Source organism: Camelina sativa, chromosome 17 (assembly GCF_030686135.1).
Source record: "Camelina sativa cultivar CO46 ecotype springtype chromosome 17, ASM3068613v1".
Classification (NCBI taxonomy): domain Eukaryota; kingdom Viridiplantae; phylum Streptophyta; class Magnoliopsida; order Brassicales; family Brassicaceae; genus Camelina; species Camelina sativa.
Window position 1 is genome coordinate 32929175 of NC_141896.1, and position 21435 is coordinate 32950609.

At 34.0% G+C, this 21435-nt stretch overlaps 2 protein-coding genes and 1 long non-coding RNA gene across 4 annotated transcripts; 1 reads left to right on the plus strand and 2 right to left on the minus strand.

The window, feature by feature from the left end:
- LOC104758094 (uncharacterized) lies at positions 1–3715 on the minus strand. Of its 2 annotated transcripts, XM_010480904.2 has the most exons (10): positions 2993–3713; positions 1404–1445; positions 1202–1256; positions 1080–1125; positions 931–994; positions 824–857; positions 684–723; positions 545–591; positions 286–340; positions 1–211 (listed from the first exon to the last, which is right to left on the minus strand). In XM_010480904.2, the coding sequence occupies exons 3-10, from the start codon at positions 1222–1224 to the stop codon at positions 68–70; spliced, it is 453 nt and encodes a 150-aa protein (XP_010479206.1). In that variant the 5' UTR covers positions 1225–1256; positions 1404–1445; positions 2993–3713; the 3' UTR covers positions 1–67. The 2 variants fall into 2 exon arrangements, with proteins under 2 accessions (XP_010479206.1, XP_010479204.1); XM_010480902.3 differs by having other exon boundaries at positions 1404–3715.
- A 392-nt stretch (positions 3716–4107) lies between these two features.
- LOC104758095 (uncharacterized) lies at positions 4108–4822 on the plus strand. The gene is made up of 2 exons (XR_762624.1): positions 4108–4146; positions 4273–4822. It is a non-coding gene; the product is annotated as an uncharacterized LOC104758095 (long non-coding RNA).
- Positions 4823–13456: 8634 nt separating this feature from the next.
- Positions 13457–15729, minus strand: LOC104758096 (Plant invertase/pectin methylesterase inhibitor superfamily protein). Its single transcript, XM_019239356.2, has 2 exons — positions 15394–15729; positions 13457–13528 (listed from the first exon to the last, which is right to left on the minus strand). The coding sequence occupies exons 1-2, from the start codon at positions 15727–15729 to the stop codon at positions 13457–13459; spliced, it is 408 nt and encodes a 135-aa protein (XP_019094901.2).
- Positions 15730–21435: the final 5706 nt, after the last annotated feature.

The following is a 21435-nucleotide window of genomic DNA, read 5'->3' on the forward strand; positions in this document are numbered from 1 at the left end:
TTTAATAAAGTACAATTTTTATTATTAAAATAAATTACCATTGGTCTTTTTCTATTTCATCAAATATTCATTCATCTAAAACAATATCAATAAAAATACGATTATAAGATCTCATAACATTCATCCTACTATTCTCTAAATTTCGTCTTCCTCCTTTCTTCACGCCTGAATTTTTGCAATGACACCAATCATATCTTCTTCCATACGCTTTCTATTTTTAAAATAATAACAATGTCATAAATTATATCTAATGGAATTTTATTGAGAATATTTGAAGATAATTACCGTGTAGTTTAAATGGAAAAGTAACGACTCTGATTTTTTGCGATCAATAGCTTCTCTGCAAATATTAACAAAAATAGGGTTATGATCAAATTTACGGAAAAACGCTAGTAAAATGTTTCATTAAATTTTAGTATCAGGAAGACTTTTAAACACACACAGTTTCCATGTTAATACCAAATAAGCAAATTATTAACAAACATTAGAAGATGATCCAAACAAAGAATTAGTGTCAAAACCGCCTTTAACATAGAATTACTACCGAACAATAGCCGAAAGACGTTGTATTGCTGACTCTGCATCTCTAATCTGTTGATTAACCACACTAAATGATGTTATATCCGAGAAAATAAGAGTAATTAATTTAAAACAATAACTAAATAATTTATTTAAAAATATACCATAACTTCTGGGATATTATTAGCACCATTCACAGTCTTTCTGCAATAATATTCAGTAACTACAAATGTTAATATGATTTTCTGAATCAAATATATATATATATATATAAATAAATTTCTTTTAAAAAGTAAAACAATACCTGTTTTTTGCCATACGATCATTGGTAGATTCATCTAAACAATGTTTAAATTTAATTAAATCATTAGAAATATATTTATAAAAGGAATCTTAAATTTAGCAACATACCTTTTAGCATGGATGAAGATGCAGATTTCAAATAAGAAATTTCGATAGTCCTCGCCACCTCCACCTATCATTTATATTTATTTATTAGATCCACAAACACATGAATAAAATTTAATAACGATGATAGAGTAGTTTACTATTAAAATTACCAAACATCTCTCATTTATATGATCATCTTCGGAAGCTTTCCTGCAACTATAGAAATAGGCCTTTCTATTTAGCATCATCAAACTATAAAGAATAAAATTTAAAGTATTCAAAAATAAAAGACCTAGATTTCTTGTGCGGGAACATAGAACTAAGATCACGACCATTTACTAACTCACCTGAAACATAAGAATTAGTATAATCGTTTTTACAAAACGTTAAATAAATCAAGAAACTTATACAAAATAATATAAGAAGTAATTTACAAAACGTTAAATAAATCAAGAAACGTATACAAAATAATATAAGAAGTAATGAAACCGTACTCAAAGTTTTGGTAATGCTCAAACCTGCGTTCCAAACAAATACTACAGAAAGTGGATATGAATCATTAGAACACGAACATGAATACGAAGAACCATATAAGCGATCATCAAAACTATAATACATATATAATTTGAAGAACATGAGAGAAAATTAGGGTTTTCTCTCATTTAAAGATTTTGGATTATGGAGAATGATTAGGGTTGTACCTATATATATATTAGTTAACAACCTATAATTTTAGGGTTTCGAATAGGTCGGTATATTTTGGTTGGGTTTTTTATAAAGCCCATTATTTTAGGTTTTAGCGTTTTTAAATTTATAAAATCACGTTTTGACGATTATATAGATTAGATATTTAATAATTTAGACTTTTAATTATTTTCTTAATTAATTTGAAGGGTAAAAACGTCCAGATTGGATTCTCATTAATGGCAAATTAGTAATCTTAAGTCTGAGGATGAATGTGGTGCGTTTCAGCAATCTAAATAGAGAACAAAAGCTTGTCCGAAAAATTTTCAGGGGTATTTTTCATTAAGGGCAAGAGAGGTCAAATTTTGTGAGATTGGCTGTGAGCCCTCTCGATTTCTCCTTTAGTATATTAGATTATTCCCTAAACTAATAATCGAAAGCCAAATATTGTAGGAAAGATGTCTTTTGTCTTTACTAGCAGCTAGCCCTGAGACGGATCCGGATATCCGGGGTTTTTGGAGGTATCCGGATCCGGATCCGTATCCGGCGGATACACAATATCACTATCCGAATCCGTATCCGAATATCCCGGATATCCGGTAGTCGGATACCCGTTAAAAACTCAGATATCCGCGGATATCTGGATCCGTTCGTTTCCCAAGTCAAATTTTTTTTCTTCTCTTGTTTTGACCCTCAAGCAGAGATCTGAAGCCGCTGTTCTCGCCGTGAAACCATAGATCGAGGTGACGTTAAAGGAAATCACCCAATCTCCGGCCAATACTCACCTTCTATATCGCCCTCTCGAGCTAACGACCCAGATCTACGGTAGCGCTATCCAAATCGCCGCCGTAAACTTCTCAAGAACGTTTCGACAAGCACCATTGAAATCGAAGACCTTCTTTCTCTCCCCTCCGTGTTGTCTATCTCTGTCTCTCTTCTGGTGGTGAGTGGTACAAATCGCAACTAGAAGCACTGAAGCAGCGGTTGTTGATGATGACGACAAAGTTAAAGATGAAACCCTAATAACACCATTTTTCTCTCTTCGTCATTTTGAGTTTTGTATTGAGCTGATGGGCTTTTGATATATTTAACAAAATAATTGGACTTTAGGATATGTTTACGTTTAATAAACCCAAAAGCCCAAGTCTGACTTATAATATAAGCATTTCGGATATATCCGGATATCCGGCTCTCATATGTTTTGATATCCGGATTCGCCGGATATCTAAATTTAATATCCGGATCCGGATCCGCCCGACCCGGATATCCTGTTTTACGGAGCGGAGCAGAGCGGATCTCGGATCGGATCCCAGATAGCGGATAGTAAGTCTCAGGGCTACTAGTAGCATAAGGAGATGACAAATTAGAGTAGGTTTGTGAATAAGGAAATAAAACCAACCTGGGCCTATATGAATAAGTTTGATGGATCACTTATCATATAGGTGGGCTTCCACAAAATTGGGTAAGCAAACAAGCAAGGGGATAATGGGCCAGGTGCAGTAAGGGAGACCACTGCAGCAATTAGGGTTTTCCTCTGTTTGCCATCACCCTTATCGGCAGTGTGGCCGAAGATTTCAGCCTCCACAGACATGAAAAAACTTCCCGATAGAAGCACAGGTGGAGTGAAGCCCTTAAAGCCGACGATGTCTGGTGAACAGATTCGTCGTCAGAGGGTGTTATGAATCCATATATGGAGGGTCTAAGCAGTAAGCTGAGACTAGACTCAGGTTTGTAAATAGTTGTGCCATTGGATTCAAGAAAGAGCTCTGTTATCCACTTCGGAATGGATGCTGCGAATGGAGGATGGGTCAGGAAGGGACTCGCCGGAGCTCGCTTCCTTCCTTCATTGCAGGTGTTGGTTTCGTTGGAGAAGAGGGCCAGAGCTGAGGAAGACACTGGATTTTGATGGGAGTTGCACAATATTAAACCAATTAAAAGGTTTCAAAAGCTTAACAAAGAGTAAGAGAGATTAAAGGGGTTAGATAGATCCTGACGCCGGCGAGCAATTGCTCTACCGGCGTCGGAAAACATGGATGTAAAAAGTGTCTTGATTTCTGTGTCTAGGAGGTTTTTTCAGATATATAGTTAAATTATATGAATCCTCTTTTATCGGTCTGGTTGTATATTGTTCAAATTTTCTTTCTTATATGTATTTGTTTCTTCTCTGAACTTGTTTTTTTTACTCTTTAATTACAATGTCAATGATTACAAATCAAAATTTTATGTTTTTGGCTTTCAAAAACCAAATAGGCTTATGACTAATGAAATAGAGTCACAAATTGTGACCAATTTGTGACTTAATTGCAACCATATTGAGTTTTTTGTGACTGACTCTAAGTATTACCGTTTTGTGACTAATTTGTTACTAACCACGGATGCAAAATTTTCAACAATATTAGTGAAATAAACCGCCAAACTTTCCCCCCACCCAAAATTAATTTGTGACCTAATTAAGTATTTATCTCTCTCTCAAAACTATTAATCACTCTTACCTTTTTCTCGAAACTATTAATCACCCTCACCATTCAAGATAAAGATTACATATTTCTCAAGGTATTTTTTGACTTTCTTTTGGTAATGATGATTGTGTGGTTTTCTGATGTTGATTCTCGCTTTTGGTGATGATGAACATTAACATTGTCTGTTTCAATCTAAATGGTTTTGCATCATCTTTTTTAGTGTGTTTAGAGTACTGTCACAGATGACAAGGAAAAACCCTTTGGACTTGGCCAACTAGCTGAGACGATCAACAAAGGGAAGAGAAAACAATGTTATTCAACCGCTTCTTGACCGTAAATCTTAGAGTTGCAAGAAGAACTTGAAGCTGTCGTGTTAAGCTCGCTAAAGTTGATGAAGAAAATGCTAGGCGTGATGAGGAGCATCGCAACACTCAAAGTCGTATAACAAGCTTGGAGATGGTAGTCACCTACTAAAACAACACTTCTCCTGGATTTGTAGACTTTATGGCTAATGCAACAACACCACCTCACTAAAAACAAGCCATAGCAGCGAACACAACTGTTGACGGACCAGCAGATGGACAAGCCACTTCACCATTGTCCAACACTTCTTCAACCTTTATGTTGCCTTAGAATACTATCATAACTTGTTTGTGAATCATATTATGGTTTTCTTTAAGGATTTTTTTATGGATGTTTGCAGGTTTTTTGTAAGGATGTTTGCAGGTTTTTTGGGTATAATCCTAATCGAAATCTGTTTTAGTATTAAATTTTAGTTTTTTTTTATTTTCTTCAAAACAGTAACAAATCAGATGCTATAATCTCACCCTTTTGTGACCATGTACATTAGTAAGAAGAATATAAAAAGTTGCATATTGGTTGCTAATTTGTGACCCTTTTTTTGAGACCAGAACATTGCAAATCTACAACCAAACAAATCGTCATAACTGAGTCTCTATTATGTGACTACCAAAATATGTATCAAAGTAGTTGCTAACACTCCAAGTTGCTATTTAGTCTCTAACTATGACTATTAGCTTTCGTCTCAATGTAGTCGCTAAAAGAGAGAGTAACTATTTAGTCTCTAAGTACGACTACTTCGGGTAGTCTCAATGTAATCGCTAATATACAACGCTTATTTGTACTCACTAATCTGTCGCAAATAAGTGACCACTTTGTGACGATATAAATTTGCAACAAATTTTAGCGACCATTTCAGTTAGTTTTTATTGATCGTAAAAATGACTTTAGGACCACTTTGTGACGATTTTGATAGTCACAAACAGTATTTTTTCTTGTAGTGTCACTATCACTATACTCAAAAAACAAATGGAGCCAAACAAAAATTGTTCGAAAATCAATGTTTTTAATAGAAATTTGTGGAATCACGTTTTTGCCTTAAAATTATTGATCATAACTCTCGGGTTACTGCTGCTTACAATACACCATGAGTCGTCCATTACTTATTGTGTATTGAAGATATTTTATCTTTGAATCATTTGCGAACAAAAAAAACAATAATTTGATTCCTATTTTTTTTTTCCAAAACTTGTGAACTTTGATTTTTAAAGTAAGAAGAATTTCGATTCACATTTATTTAAATATTAAAATATTACGAATACGTAAAATTAAAAAGTTTAAAATACTGTATAATATGGTTATATAGTAGATGGGTTATAAAGATGACATGTTAGAATTAATAAAATATCATTAAATTTATGGTAACACGGGTTAAATTCTCATTTTATTATTTATCAACATTATTAATTTTAGAATATTTGACATATAAAATTAAATTGATTTAACTAAGATTGTGTAAAGTAATTGAATCATTAGGAACAATGTGATTTAATCATAGCGTATAAATGACTTATTATGTATTTAGATCCTTTATTTTTTGTTATAATAATTAAAAATAAAATAAAATCTCAGAAACTAAACAAAATAATCTAAATATAACAAACAAATTGTCATGAAGTATATTGCAGGTTAAAAATTTATATAAACATTTAGCCGTACAAACGGTCAAAAAATTTAGTTATTCCTCTATTTGCAAAATATTCAATATTTAACAAATAAATATAATATTAAATATAAATAATAATAAAAAATTATATGCACGCGATAATCTAGTTGAACTTAAAAAAAAACCCTAACTTTTTTAATTTGAAGGTTCTTCTTCTTCTTCTTCCAAACTTCACCAGAAGAAATTTGACTCATGTACCTAGATGCTTTTCTTTTGACAACAAGTGATGTATGTTGATGTTTATGTACAATTGTTTTTAAAACAAATGAACTTTTTGGTGATCTTTTGCATAGTTATATATTTTTTTTGGAAGAAAAAAATGGGGTTAAAGGGCACCATTTTCAGGTGTGCTTTAGGCGTCATACACCTACGGGCTGACACTGTGCAACACCATTGCATCTACTTATATAGAAAAATAGTTGACAAAATATAGATGTTTAGATAACTCCTAAGTTTTCTTTTTCCTAATACATAACTCGGTTGCATTAGTTTAGCTTGTGGTTCAAGCTTTCTTCAAGCTTAAGCCAACATTCTGTAACAATCCGTCCTACGGATCCCACTAGCCCACCGCTAGCTGCCCAATGGACCGTCCATGGACCCTGCTAGCCCACTGCTAGCTGTCCCAACGGACCTCAAGCTGGCCCTGCATGGCATCGATCCTAATCCCTCACCGTGGACATTAACTATTCATCCAAATCCACTAGTAGGTTATTGGTGCGCCACGCGTTCCTCGAACCCTTGTCCCCACAGATCAATTGGTGACAGTTTGTCCTGTGGAAAGGTTGTTAAAGGGTGGGGACCAGGGTTCGAGGAACGCCTGGCGCACCAATAACCTACTGGTGGATTTAGTAGTGAGTTCCACTCCATGGTGAGGGGTTAGGATCGATGCCCTACAGGGCCAGCTTCGGGCCTATGGTGGCAAGCTAGCGGTGGGCTAGTGGGGTCAACGGGACGGGTTGTCATATAAAAATCGATTTTTATGTGACAACCCGTCCCGTTGACCCCACTAGCCCACCTCTAGCCGCCCCAACGGATCCCAAGCTGGCCCTGCAGGGCATCGATCATAACCCCTCACCGTGGACAGAAACTATTCATCCAAATCCACCAGTAGGTTATTGGTGCGCCAGGCATTCCTCGAACCCTGGTCTCCACCCTTTAACAACCTTCCCACAAGACAAGTTGCCACCAATTGACAGACAACTCGTCTCGCAGAGATATATATGTATATATCTCCTCTTCTTTATCAAAAATCCACTTTCCAAACAGAGAATTTGTGACAGAAAATCAAACGGATCGGAGAAGCTTGTTCGAGACTCGAGACAATGAAGACAGGTTGAGACAGTGTTAACATGAAAGCGGATCGACGACGGTCTTTGGAACAGATCTCAGTGATGAAGACGGTGAAGATGACGGCCTGACGACATGACGGCGACTGACAATTTTGGTATATTTAGACACTTCCAGTTGATCACTTGTGCGCTTCCAAATCAGAGTCGATGCTTCCTATGCGCTTCCATATTCTACTTTTTCAGAATCGTGATTATGTCACTCTTTTGGGCGATTTCGGACGCTTCTGAAGCGGGAATCGGAGATGTATCAACGCTTCCATAGTTCCATGTAACATAGGACAAGCCAACCACGACCCGGAAATGCTACTATGGAAACTGCGCTGTGGTGGTCCGCTCGAGAGATAGAAGTCATTGCTTCCCAACCAGTCCTCCTTAGAACAATTTCCCTGCTTCGAGATAGCTTAGGCTTTACAACCCTCGCCACCTCGAACGTTATGTTGGACTGGACAAGGCTTATACCATTCGAAACCACACAAAATTTAATGAAAAATACTTTCATACTTTTTTTATTTCACAAAACAAGTCTCCAGAACATACATAATGTTTATCGTACCAAGCATGATAATTTATTTTACAAAATATCTTACAAAGGCAATGCAACATTACACCGGCTGGCCTAACATCTTTTGCTCCCTCTAAGGCTTTTACGACTAAGGTTACCTGCAAAACAAATTATGGATTCTTGAGTTCTAGTCACTCAGTGAGTTCGGGAACCTAACAAAAAACCAAAACTCCAAAACCCAACCCCACCAAGCAACACACAACATGCAAGCAACACAAACAACATAGAAGCAAAAGAATTAACATGCAAGTTAGAGATGCAACACAAGTAGATTGTCGCCAAGTTTTAAGCGGAAGCTAAACACTTCTTAACACTCCTAGGGCCCTTTACACCACTTCTTCCCCCACACCCATGAACACCTATATTCGCAGCTACAAAGGCACACGAGCATAAAACATCACATGCGAGACCCTCTCAACAGGCAGACTCGACTACACCGTCGTGTTGTATCCGGCCATAGGCTGCAATCCCGTCACTACAAGTCTTCGTAATCCATTTAGATTACAGCCTTGGGGAAGTCTTCTCATACACAGACAACCTCAACACGCCAACAAACAACAACATGCAATGCACACAAGCAACATGCAATCAAAACACATCACAAAAATGCCTCATGCAACTTAAGTAACTAGAACAAAATCTAAAGACTAAGCGCTAGACACAAATGCACACAAACACATAAACAAGCAACAATGACAAACAACACAAGTAACACAGTTAACATACAAATAAAGCAATAAACGAAATTGAACTACCTAGAGCTCAATCTAGATGACTAAGAAATAAAACTACAAGAAACCAACGATAAAACTTAGATCTATCACGCAAATCCTAAGCAAAATCAACAAAACCCCAATTCTATCATGTACTAATCACATGCTTCGAGACTCACAACTAATCTAAGGTGCTTGAGTCTATTACGCAAAATTTAAGGAAATACAAACAACAACCCAACCTAATCATGTACCATATCATATGCTTTGAGACTCATCTGGGCTTTGTTAGAAAGATACACGAATCTACTCGGACTTATAGCGCTAATTGGCGAGGACTTGATGCAAACTGGTCCTATGGCTCTAAGGGTCGCTATTTATAGACGAGAGTGTGTCCTTGGTTGAAGAGAAGTGGTTGGACACTTGGTGAGTGATTTGCATGGTGAAAACAAGTGGCAAATCAAGTATTTTGCGCTAACACTTGTCCCAAACACTTTTCATCTTGTTTTTATTTCGTTTACACTTTTCTAGGACACATGTTGATATCTTGTGTTTTTATGTGATTTTAAAGCTTAATTCTTCATTGTCTTATGCATATTCATGAGCATTTAGGTTGTTTAGGTTGCATTTTGCATCATTGTCTGTTATCCTCAGGTATTGGAGTGGAGATGTGCGAAGTATGGTGATTTGGAGCTGAGTGGGTCAAGAATTGGCTAGAAGATGCAAGAGAATGGAAGAAGAGCAAACGATTGACCAACCGGTCGATCGTGTGGTCGATCAAGGCATGATCAGATTCAACGATTGGCTACAGGGCAAAACGACCGACCATTTGGTCGATCAAAATGAACAATACTTCACCAGACCCCAGACTTCAACCGATCGACCACTCGGTCGATCAGATGGTCGATCAACTCGAACAAGACTTGACCATTGATATATCATGGTTTTTGTGGTTTTTAACCATGATATAAAGAGTCTTTTAGTGCCTTTTTGATTTGTTTTCTATGATGTTTTTGAGTCTTTACATGTTTTATAGAATTTTGGAATGAAAGGAGCAAAATGGAGCAATTTGGATCGTTTTGGAGCATTTAATCAAAGAAGTCAATTTGGAGTCTGATCAACTGACCAGTGTCGATCGACACTGAAGGAGCATCGATCGACACCCAGTCCAAACCGACGAGAGAGCCAAAAATTGGAAGTTTTACAATTTAGCCCAAAGTCTTCCATAATTGCAACACAAGTCCCTGACGTGTTTTAGGACATATATATATAGTTTTTAGGTTTTTAAAACCCTTAAGTTTTATTCTACCAAGTATTTATTTTTCTGGAACCCTGTGAGATTTTGAGAGCTTTTCGGAGAGAGAGAGATCTGCTTTGTAGAGAAGAATTCTTGAACTCCTTCTTACTCTTTTTAATTTCAATTGCTTATTATTCAGAAAGATGTTTTGTTCTTCATTGATCATGTCTGAGTAGTTTACTTGTTAGGTTCAGGGTTTTTATAGGGTTTTTATGATTTATTAGATCTGTTTATTTAGGATTCATTATCTTGCTAGATCTTCATCATATGTTGTTCTTCATATTAATCCTTGATTGGCCATCTAGAATTAATACCTTAGGAAAATAAATTGATATGAGAATATCATTGATTTTCCTGATAAAATCTTTTAATAAGCAAAATTATTTCCTACAAAGAGATTTGATTTAATAATTTTGTGAACAATCTAAACCTGATTTTATTGCTGATTTTTTACCTAGAATTTTGCAAAGAGATTTGGATTTTCTGGTTTTAAATTTAGATATTATTTGCAGTGAGAACTGATTTAATTTACAAAAGTGTTTAGAGTTCTAGATCTGTTCTTAATTGCATGAATCCTAATTTATTGATTGATTTAATATTTCATAATTTCCTGAAAATTCCCTAGACCTAGCTTTTTAATTCTTTGAATTTACAACAGTTTTATTTAATATTTTGCATTGCTTTTATTTTAATTCAAATTAATCTGTTTAGCTTAATTATAAAACTCTATAATTTATTGTGTAGTCTTGAGTCCTTGTGGAATTCGACCCCTAAGTACTGCAGTGATCTCTTAATTTGAGAGAGTAGCTCTAGGGTAAATTTGAGCATATCAACCATACCCCCGGACTTCAAAGAATCGACCAAGTGATCGACCAACTGGTCGATCATCTCAAAGCCAGACTTCACCAAACCTTAGACTTCAACCAATTGACCACTCGGTCGGTCAGATGGTCGATCAACTTGAACAAGACTCGACCAGACCTCCGAGACTTGACTGATCGACGAAGCAATCGACCAACGGTCGATCAGAATGGAGAGACGATCGACCAATCGGTCGGTCAATGGGTCGAACGTTCGCTATTTTTTTGGAACCAAATCCGGTTTGTTCCAGTTTTCCTTAATTTGTTTTATTCTGATCCGGTTTGTTCTGATTTAGTTTACTACTTTTCTATAAATACCCTAACTCCTCATTAGGACAAACCATCTTTTGTTTAGCAACTTTTAGGGTTCTTAAGCTTGTTCTAGATTTGTTGAATCTTTGTTTACTTCTAAGTTTTTTATAGTAATTTCTTCTTTATTTCTCCTAATCTACAATCTCTTAATATGATTTCACAAAGATCAAGCTTATTCCTTTGTGTGATCATGATGATGAGTGAGTAGTCTTATAGAGTCTTTGGGTTTTGGTAAATTAGGATGATTTAGGAGTTGGGTTATGGAGTTTATGGTTATAATGCTTTAGATCCTTGCTTCTAATAAAGCTAGATCAGCCTTGATCATGTTGATTCTAGACTTTAGGAATTTCATGCCCAGTAGGTGTTTGATGAAATTCCTGAACTAAAAATTTTAAGTGCTTTGCATTCCTTACCTTTGGATATTGTTGACTAGAGTGCTTAGTGGCTAGATAGACTTGATTGTAATGCTTATTGATCATTTAATTTCCTTTGGAAGAAGTTGATAATTGATTGATTAGTAAAGGGATTAATTGCATGGAAATGTGTTAGTCTTGCAATTGTTCTATTGCCTAGGAATCTTGCTTAATTTAAGTTGTTTGATACTCCATAATCCTTCTCTTATTTCACTTTTAATCAATTACCTTAACCCTGAGATTCTCCTTTAGTTATTGATGAGTTGATTTTCTATTTCTTTCTTGGTTTATTTGTTGAGCTTTTTATAATTTATTTGCTTTGCTTAGGTTAAGATTGTTACAAAAAAAACATCTCTTGTTGATGCATGGAAAGATGTTGCTTAAGGAAAACCTTGCCTTGTTTGCTTTCCGAGCAAACATGAGACACATGTTTCCTTTCATTTGGTATACCAATAACTAGCTCCTTATGTACAATTTCATCATGGTTTTTATGCCAATGTGTCCTAACATTTCATGCCATCTAGTGAAATCACTTTGTGCCATCAATTGCAGACATTTAGTAGTTTCACTACCTTCCATGAGTACTTTGTAGAGACAATTTTTTTGGATCTTTTAGCCTTCACCAACAAGATACTGTTTTGATCATGCAATGTGAGATAGCCTTCTTTCATTCTTACGTCACACCCTGACTCTGTAGCCTGTCCGAGATTTATGATATTGCTCTTCAAATCCGCTATATAGTAGACATCCCCCAAAACTTTCTTGTCACCATCTTGGTGACAAAGGGAACTGAACCTTTCCCTTTTATATCAATGCGAGGATCATACCCGAACCGCACCTTACCTGTGACCGTCTTGTCAAGTTTGGAGAAGTAAGTCAGATTTACGGGCATATGATTGCTTGCTCCATTATCAAGATACCAGACATTAATATCATGCTTTTCAAAATTGTTTGGTGACACATTCTTCTCATTAATGTACACTACTTCAAGTATCATGAGTTCCTCAGCTTCTTTAGCATCATCATCTTCATTTTCTCGTGTTTCTTGGAGTTTAAGCAATCGATCTAGACATTTCTGATGCATAATGTCCTAGTTTATCACACCCAAAAACAAATTACCTTAGACTTGTCTTGCTCTTGCCTATATCCTCTATTCGATTGATTCCAATAACGTCCTCATCCTCTCCCTCGTCTAAAAAACGTCCACCTTAATCTCTACCTCTTCCGCCTGAGCCGTAGTTCCCTTGGTAAGACTGTAAGTCCATATTAGCATACATAAACTTTCTTTGGTTGCTTGATTGTTCGTCTTCTTCTTCAGCAGAAATCCACTCTTCATAAGCTTTCAACCTTCCTACTATATCTTTAAAGCTTGTGGTATTAAGATCAAGAACTTGTTCAGGTGAAGCAATGATATGTATGTATCGCTTCCGTGGTAGGCTCATAAGAAATTTTTTGACAATTTTTGGTTCTTCAATATTGTCCCCTAAGGCAGCAGATTTTGTTGAAAATTCATAGAGTTTACCGACGAAAGCATCGATGGTGTCGGTTTCTTTCATCTTGAGTCGGTCAAACTCGGCCATTAGAGTTTGTAGGTGTGTTTCTTTGACTCTATCGGCTCCAACGTGTCTTGCTTTGATCGCATCCCAAACGGCTTTAAAGGTATCAAGGTCTCCAACCTGTATAATCAGTGCCTCCGGTATGGATTGGAAGAGATGAGCTCTCACCATGTCATCCTTCTCATCATCGGGTCGTTCTAGGGTCGATAGCGTCCCAAACCTTATGCACTCTGAGCTTGATCCTCATACGCATGGACCACACATTATAGTTGGTGACGGTAAGCATAAGACATTGTATAGACGAAGGATTCTTTCTTTAGGTTTGGCCACAACGATATATCACCCATGTTATGACTTCAAACATAAGAAACTTAGGTTTGTTTTGGCTCTGATACCAAATATAGAACTAAAACCAAAGAACTTCAAAGATTTCAGAACACTAAAATTAAAAGAATTACTCATTGTGAAGTGACCTTAGTGCAGTGGCCAAAGGTAAGTCCTTAATGCACAAGGCACCATCACACCAGGGATCGAGTCCCGCTCCCTACGAATATAGGGATTAGGCTAATGGGCCGGCCTGTTGTGGTCCAATGGTTGACTAAAAAAAAAAAAAAGAATTACTCATTTTTATTAAACTTTAGAAAAATCATTCAAAACCTAAATCTCTCTCGCTCTCTATAAACGTCATAAGTTATGCAACATCCTTACATCTCCTTATATAGAAAAACACTTGACAAAAACCTGTAATTCAAATAGAAAAATATACATGTTTAGATAACTCCTAAACTTTTTTTTAAAAATCTATAAACTCGGTTGGATTAGTTTAGCTTGTGGCTCAAGCTTTCTTCATCTTAAGCCAACATATAGCACTATTTGGTTAACCCGATTCTCAAACGAAAAGTAAATTGTTTCAGCTTTACGGATCAGGTCCAATAAAGAATCCAATTTCTTGGATAAAACAAAGAATTTTCAAAGGATAATGTCAGATCGAGGAGAATTAATACGGAAAGGATAAATAAAAGAAAGATTTCCCTCATGAGGATAAAGAAAAACTTTTTCCACACTCAAGAACCCTAACTTGTCCGTCGTGCGAGTTAGATCCCCAAGCACATAGCAGAATTACTATTATGAATCAATCAGAAAGTAGAAAAAGATGGTGATGGGTTATTTAGCATAGTACTGAGTATGCAAAGGTTCTACAAGCGGATAGAAAAAATAAATAAATTTCAGATTCTAAAAATTAAATTATATTTTTTTGCAAAAAAACATGAAAATATAATTTTGTCATAAATTTCCATATAATATAGTTACTAGGAGATATCCCGTGCTTAAAGCACGGATCAACATTTTAAAAAATATATATAATATAATAATAAAAGTTATTGTTATATTTTTAAAAAAATATTATTTTGTTTGAAATAATATTTATTATTAATTATTCTGTAAATCTATTAGTCTATTTGAATACTTATTATTTTAGAATATTATAGTATTTTATTTTTTGACGTATTATTTCAGTTTTCTATTATTTGTTTGTTGTATTTGCAGCATTATTTTGTGAAATATAAAATAGTAATTTTATTATTATAATTGTGAGAAACTAAAAATTATAATTTATCATCTATATAAATTTAGTTTTACCAACCCGCCAATGTGGAAATTAAAACACACATTTTTCATAGATTGAGTGATATATCTTCGTTTTTAAAAATTCAAATCACAACATATGCAGAAAAAATTCTGCATTTTATTAATGATAAGTATTATATGAAAATTCCAAACAATTTGTAAATAAAATAAAATAAAGATGATAGGAGAATCATAATTTGAAATCTTCAAATTTAGTTATTAAATATAATTATATTGTATACTTGGATATAAAATCTTAGTTTTTAAAACTGATTGGTTTATATTTTTTTTATAAAAAAATATTTACTAATTTTGTCCATAATTTATTAGAGAGAGAATTTTTTTTTTATTTTTTAGATTTTTTAATATTTGATCTGTGAGTTTTATTTTTTATTTTTAGTTAATTATATTTATTTAAATTAATTAATTAAGCTTAATTAAAAATTTCTAATGGCAATTGAATGTAATATTTTACACATTTAAGGTTAGTTTCATATTTGTACTTCCCAATTAATATAGTAGGATGACAAGAATAAAATAAAAAATAATACTTTTATTAAATAGATTATATGATATTGACTTATACATATATTTTTAGTTTCAAGGTAATATTTTAGAAATTACCAAAACGATGGCCGACAGATTATCAATATCAGAAATTTTCTTCAAGAGTTTTGGACTAGGTCTAACACTAACCAAATCGTCTTTACACGTGACTCCATCTGTCATCGCAGCCGAGACGTTAACGTTAAGGCTCAAATTGTCCTTTGCTGCCAAATCTTTCAGGGCATCATCAAAGTTGCTAACTGCAATTTCATAAAGTTGTGAACATTCAGCATAAATACTCTTGGAACGAGGATCAACCGGGCTCTTTACCAGTGATTTGAATTGGTTGCTTAAGTCTATTGCATTTCGTGATGCATACTTGATTAAAAACTCCGCAACACCCGAAAGATCCATTGTTTTAGTTTCAGGAGTTGACTTAAAGAATTGAAAGCAGAATGAAGGATTCGCTCCTTCTGAGCAGATGGTGTTAATCTCACTTACTGAAATTTTCATATCGAATCTTCCATTTGATGAGGCAACAAGAAAAAAAAGGATTACTAAAGAAACCGACAAAAAGTTGTTTTTGATATAAACAACCATGTTTATAAGTTTTAAATATAAGGATTTGGTTTTCTGCTTATTTGAGAACTTTTATGAGATATATATAGACTGATTTAAACAATATCTACACTTGAAAGTAAATTATCAACAAAGTGATTTGGTCAACCTGTTACATTATTTAATAAGGTACTAATTTTTTTTTAACATTTGATAAACTTTTAAGGTAATAAATTATTATGTACCATAATAAGCCCTTTAAGTCAAAGCATTATTATGCAGATGGTAAGATAGTAATCTATATATACATTTTTTAAGTACATTTTGGGTTCTACTCTTTTATTTGTACTTATTTACACAGTTAATTCCTAAGAAACTTCCAAAAATAACATTATTTCAGATTTTGTTTCCTAAATATTTTACATTTCATTCCAACTAAAAAAAATTACAGCAAAAATCAATATGGAAACCAAACTATGATATATTTAACATCACCTACTATTGTGTATTGAAAATATTTTATCTCTAAATCATTTGCAAACAAAGAAAACAACAATTTGATTCTTTGATTCTTAACGTAAGAAGAACTTCGATTCACATTTATTTAATTATTATAATTAATATATATAAACTTAATAAATTTTAAAATATTACGAATATGTAAAATTAAAAAAGTTTAAAATACTAAATAATATGGTTATATAGTAGATGAGTTATAAAGATGACATGTTGGAATTAATAAAATATTATTAAATTTGTGTTAATATGGATTAAATCCTTATTTTATTATTTTTCAACACTATTAATATTAGAATATTTGACATATAAAATTAAGTTGATTTAACTAAGATTGTGTAAAATAATTAAATCATTAGGAAAAATATGACTTAATCATAGCGTATAAATGACTTATTAAGTATTTAGATCTCTTATTTTTGTTATAATAATTAAAAATCAAAATAGAATCTCAAACAATAAGGAGGTGGTATTGGTTTCTAATTTATAAAGATTTTTGAAGAGCTCAACAAAATCATTAAAAGTGAATAAGTGAAAGATTGTTAAAGATTGCTATAAAGTTTTGTTGATTAGTTTTGTAAAATCTTGTAAAATGCTCCAAACAATCTCTGTATTTTTGTAATACTTTCCATGACTTTATTTTATAAAGAAAATGTCTAAAATCATGAACCAATAACATAATAATTGAATTCATTAACAATCCTTGATTCTTTTGTTTTAATTGAATAACACAAAACTTTTAATGACTTTATAAAAGTCTGAATCCAATAACCCAAATTTGTTAAGATTTTAAATGACTTTTTACTAATCACAAACCAATAACACTAAACTTTAACAGAGTTTAACAAAATCTTGATCTAATAACAACAAATTCTACATAACATTTGAAATCTTTAAAACTCTATTCAAATCTCAAACCAATAACACCCACTAAATAAAACAAACAAAATATAACAAACAAATAGTCATGAAGTATATTGCGGGTTAAAAAATTAATATAAACACTTAGCCGCACAAACGGTCGAAAAATTTAGTTATTCCTTTATTTGCAAAATATTCAATATTTAACAAACAAATACAACATAAAATGTAAATAATAATAAAATTATATTCATGCGGGATACCGCGGGTTAAAATCTAGTATTAAACATTATAAGAGAAAATTCATTCCAAGGTAAAAATCTTGGTTAAGACATTGCTAAGCGCTAGACGGACGGTTGGAATGGGCCTACCGTCTACTAAAAAGATCAGAGATAAAAAGGAAATTAATCGGAGACTATTTTTATGGCAATTTTATTAAATTAATAATAAAATAAAAATATTTGAAATTAAATATATATTTATATAGTTCTATCTATCTTAAAAGAAAAACAGCAAATGAAATATAAACTATAGTACTGTTTTCAGAATTACGGTAAGCACATAAAAAAGTATTTTCAAAACAAAAAAATTTTATTTTCATTAAAAAATTATAGTTTAATTACTTTACAATATCACAAACTCTCAATCTAAATGTCTAAATAACAAAAAAAAATTGATTTATATTTGACTTTAAAAATAATTGGTATATAAAAAATTAAGCGGGAGTAATGATATTAGGCGGAAAATAATCGGATTAAACGGAGAGGAATCATATGACTGGTTTTTTTTAAGGGACTACCCATTAATCGAAGTGGACATGGTGGGCTTTGCGAGAGAAAATATAAACATCAGACATAATTTTAAATTGATTAAACTTAGAATAATTTGATGTTATTTTTTACTTTAAATGGTGAGAAAAAACATAATTTAAAATTAAAATTTTGGTCTTCAAAATATGATTATTTAATTTAATCTAATAAAAATGGATAAAAATGTATTAGAGTTTTAAAAAAAATGAAAGACATTTTTATTTCATTGATTAAAAAGTTTAACAAAACTAATTGATTCATTCATCCCTTATATATTAATAGAGAAGCACTCTCACCTAAAAGTTGAGACATCTACCTTTTTAATAAATGTATTTACCTCTCATTATTATTTACATAAATATGCCCTAAAATATATGCGGCAAATATTTTTTTCTATTAGTTTTTACAAATGAAAGATTTAATCAACTATTAAAATCCGAAAATATATTTAATTACCACTTTCATAACCTTTTTAATCATTAAAAGTAAATTACACTTCACAAAAAAATTATGAACCATTTGTTTAATTTATTGAAATGTTATAGTTATTATCCTATTTTGAAAAGGTATGATGACTATTCAATTATATTTTTAAAAAATTAATTGAATAAATTATTACAATATTCATCTATCTAATTTTTTGAAACGTAAAACTTATTCTCTGGTTTAAAAAATCTGATAACTATTCAAGTATATTAATAAATTAATTATCACAATATAATATTTTTAAAAAATAACATTTCACAAACAATTTTATATCTATTCACCAATTTAAATTTTTTAAAAATAAAAACTTTGTCTCCTATTTAAAAATTCTAATGACTATTTTAATATATGTGACTTAGCAATCTTAACATAGTATCCATGTTATTGAATTTTTTGAAAACCATATATAGACAATCATTTTTTCCTATAAGTTTTCACCAGAATTACACTTTTTGATTATTTACCACTTATATACATTTTTCTCATTGCATTTTTACACGCTTACGATTAGTTTAAAATAAATCGATTAGTGTAGAAAATATTGCTTTATCTATTTAATGGCATATTGGTGTAGATAACCATGTGAACCATAAAAGATGTGAATTTGATTTTAGAAACACAAAAGAGACATCAAAACTTTTTCCACCACGTTGAAATTCTTTTTTCACGTTTAAATATTTAACGTGTGAAACGTATTTTTACACAAAATAAACGCAAACTTGAGTTAACGAAAAAATAAACTTTACTTACTGATTTTATTTTTACACAAACGAATCTTAAATAATATTATTCGTAATTTTCATTTGAATCCGTTTATTCCGCACTATGTGCGGGTTGGTACCTAGTTAAATTTGAAAAGAAAGACACATGTCAAAATTTTAGGAGACATGTGGCAGCCTCTTAGAGCAAAGCCATCGGTAACTCTCACCACAATATCTTAACTATAAATTATTATAAAACTAATACTATTTTAATCTACAGATCTTCTTTTTTTTTTTTTTTGCCAACATAGTACAAGATTAGCTCAAACAAGTCAATTAGAAGGAAAATTGTTCACAAAGGTAATTGGATGCAACTCCACTCTAGCTCGACGCGCCAGTTTGTCTGCACTACCATTCTGTGATCTTGGAATCTGAACTACAGAGAATGATAAGAATTGTAACATCCGTGAACCGGAATCCCGGGTTGAAACTTGCATCGGTCGATGCAGATGGTGCATCGGTCTATGCATGTGCAATTATGCGCGTTTTGATTTAAGTCAAACGCTGCGTTTTGGGTGAAGGAAACCCTTAACTTGTGAGTTTTGTCTCATTCGCGTGGGGAGCCGCTTTTGAGAGAAACGAGAGAGTAAGAAAGTGTTCTTGGTGTTCTTGGTGTTTTCTGGAGATTTGAGGCGTTTCTTGGTGAGATCTATAGCTGGGATTGTTGTAGGAGCTTCCTAGAAGCGTGTTCTTGCTTGTTTGTTGTTCAGATTCGTCTTGGCACAGGTAAGTGCATGACCATGGCTTATCTAAGCTAGAGGAACCTTTAACTTGCTTGTTTTGTGTTGTTAGACTTGTTAGATTGTTGGTATGGGCGTTAGGAAGCTTTCTTGTGGCTTGGGAATGAGTTTCTGTGGTTGTAGGAACGAAATCCAGCGAGAAGCTTTGGGGAAATCACGGTGCTCGACGTTGCGTCGATCGATGCATATCTTGCATCGGTCGATGCAAGTGCAAGGACGGCGCGTAAAACTCTAGGGTTTTCGTGTTACGTCGAGCATGCGTCGGTCGATGCAGCTTCTGTGTCGATCGATGCTTCCCCATTTGGCATCGGTCGATGCATGTGTGGTTTCGGTCGATGCTAAGTCATGGTTTGTTATGGTCGTTTGTTGATTGTTGGCTAGTGGGTATGGGACCACTAGTTGTAGTTTATTTTATTATATTATATTTATTATTTATTTATTAAAAAAAAAGGTCGGTCGTTTCATTTTGGTATCAGAGCCCTTACGGTTCTAGGTTTGGGTTCACTAGGTTTCTGTTGTAGATGTTTGGGATTGCATGTCTTGATTTATTATGTGAGTTAGTCAATTGTGTGTGGCATGGAGTCCTAGAACATCCTCTTCGAGCCAAGTGTGTGATTCCACGGTGAGTTTATGTTTCCGTGTTATAATAGAAATTGTTTGCTTAGCCTTCTGTTCATGGTAGTGCAGATGGTTAGAGAGGATGCTGTGGCTGGTCGAGGTCGTGGACGCGGACGTGGTCGCGGAAGTGGTCGTGGTAGGGGCAGAGCCCCAGTGGTTAGTGAGACCGAGGACCAGAGTGTGACAGCTGAGGGTGTTGGCGAGTCGCAGGGAGTTCCGGGGGATTCCATGAGTGTGGCAGGAGGGGGCGGTGTTGATGCTCCAGTGGCCAGTGATGCTAGGGTCCCGGGTGTGGGGGTCCCAGCGGGTGGAGTCCCTGGTGTTGACGTTGCGGCTTTGCTAGCACAGGTGTTAGAGCGGTTACCACCAGTGGTACCGGCTCGGGCTCAGGTAGTGCCACCAGTGGTGGCGGAGGAGCGGCAGCCAGTGGCTGCGGATGCGAGGGCCCATGCTCGTTATCTCAGCATGTTGACAGAGATGGGTTGGTTTCGTACTGAGCAGTTTTCGGGAGGTGTAGATCCTACTGCTGCGGATGCGTGGAGGACGAGAGTGGAACGTAACTTCCATACTCTGAGATGTCCTGAGGAGTTCTAGGTGGACATAGGGGTCTACTTTTTGAGTGGTGATGCTGAGTTGTGGTGGAGATCTGTGGCTGCTAGGAGGGTGCAGCGGGAGATGACTTGGGCTGACTTCGTTTTGGAGTTCAACCGCAAGTATTTTCCTAGAGAGGCATTGGATCGTTTGGAGGTGCAGTTCCTTCAGTTGTCTCAG

Coding starts and splice junctions, on each gene's coding strand:
- LOC104758094 (XM_010480902.3), bottom strand. CDS start 1,545: ATGTTCTTCAAATTATATATGTATTATAGTTTTGATGATCGCTTATAT. Junction 858..930: donor ATCTTCATCCATGCTAAAAG/GTATGTTGCTAA, acceptor AACATTGTTTAG/ATGAATCTACCAATGATCGT. Junction 592..683: donor ATAATATCCCAGAAGTTATG/GTATATTTTTAA, acceptor GTTAATCAACAG/ATTAGAGATGCAGAGTCAGC.
- LOC104758096 (XM_019239356.2), bottom strand. CDS start 15,729: ATGGATCTTTCGGGTGTTGCGGAGTTTTTAATCAAGTATGCATCACGA. Junction 13,529..15,393: donor ATCTGTCGGCCATCGTTTTG/GTAATTTCTAAA, acceptor ATTTGGTATCAG/AGCCAAAACAAACCTAAGTT.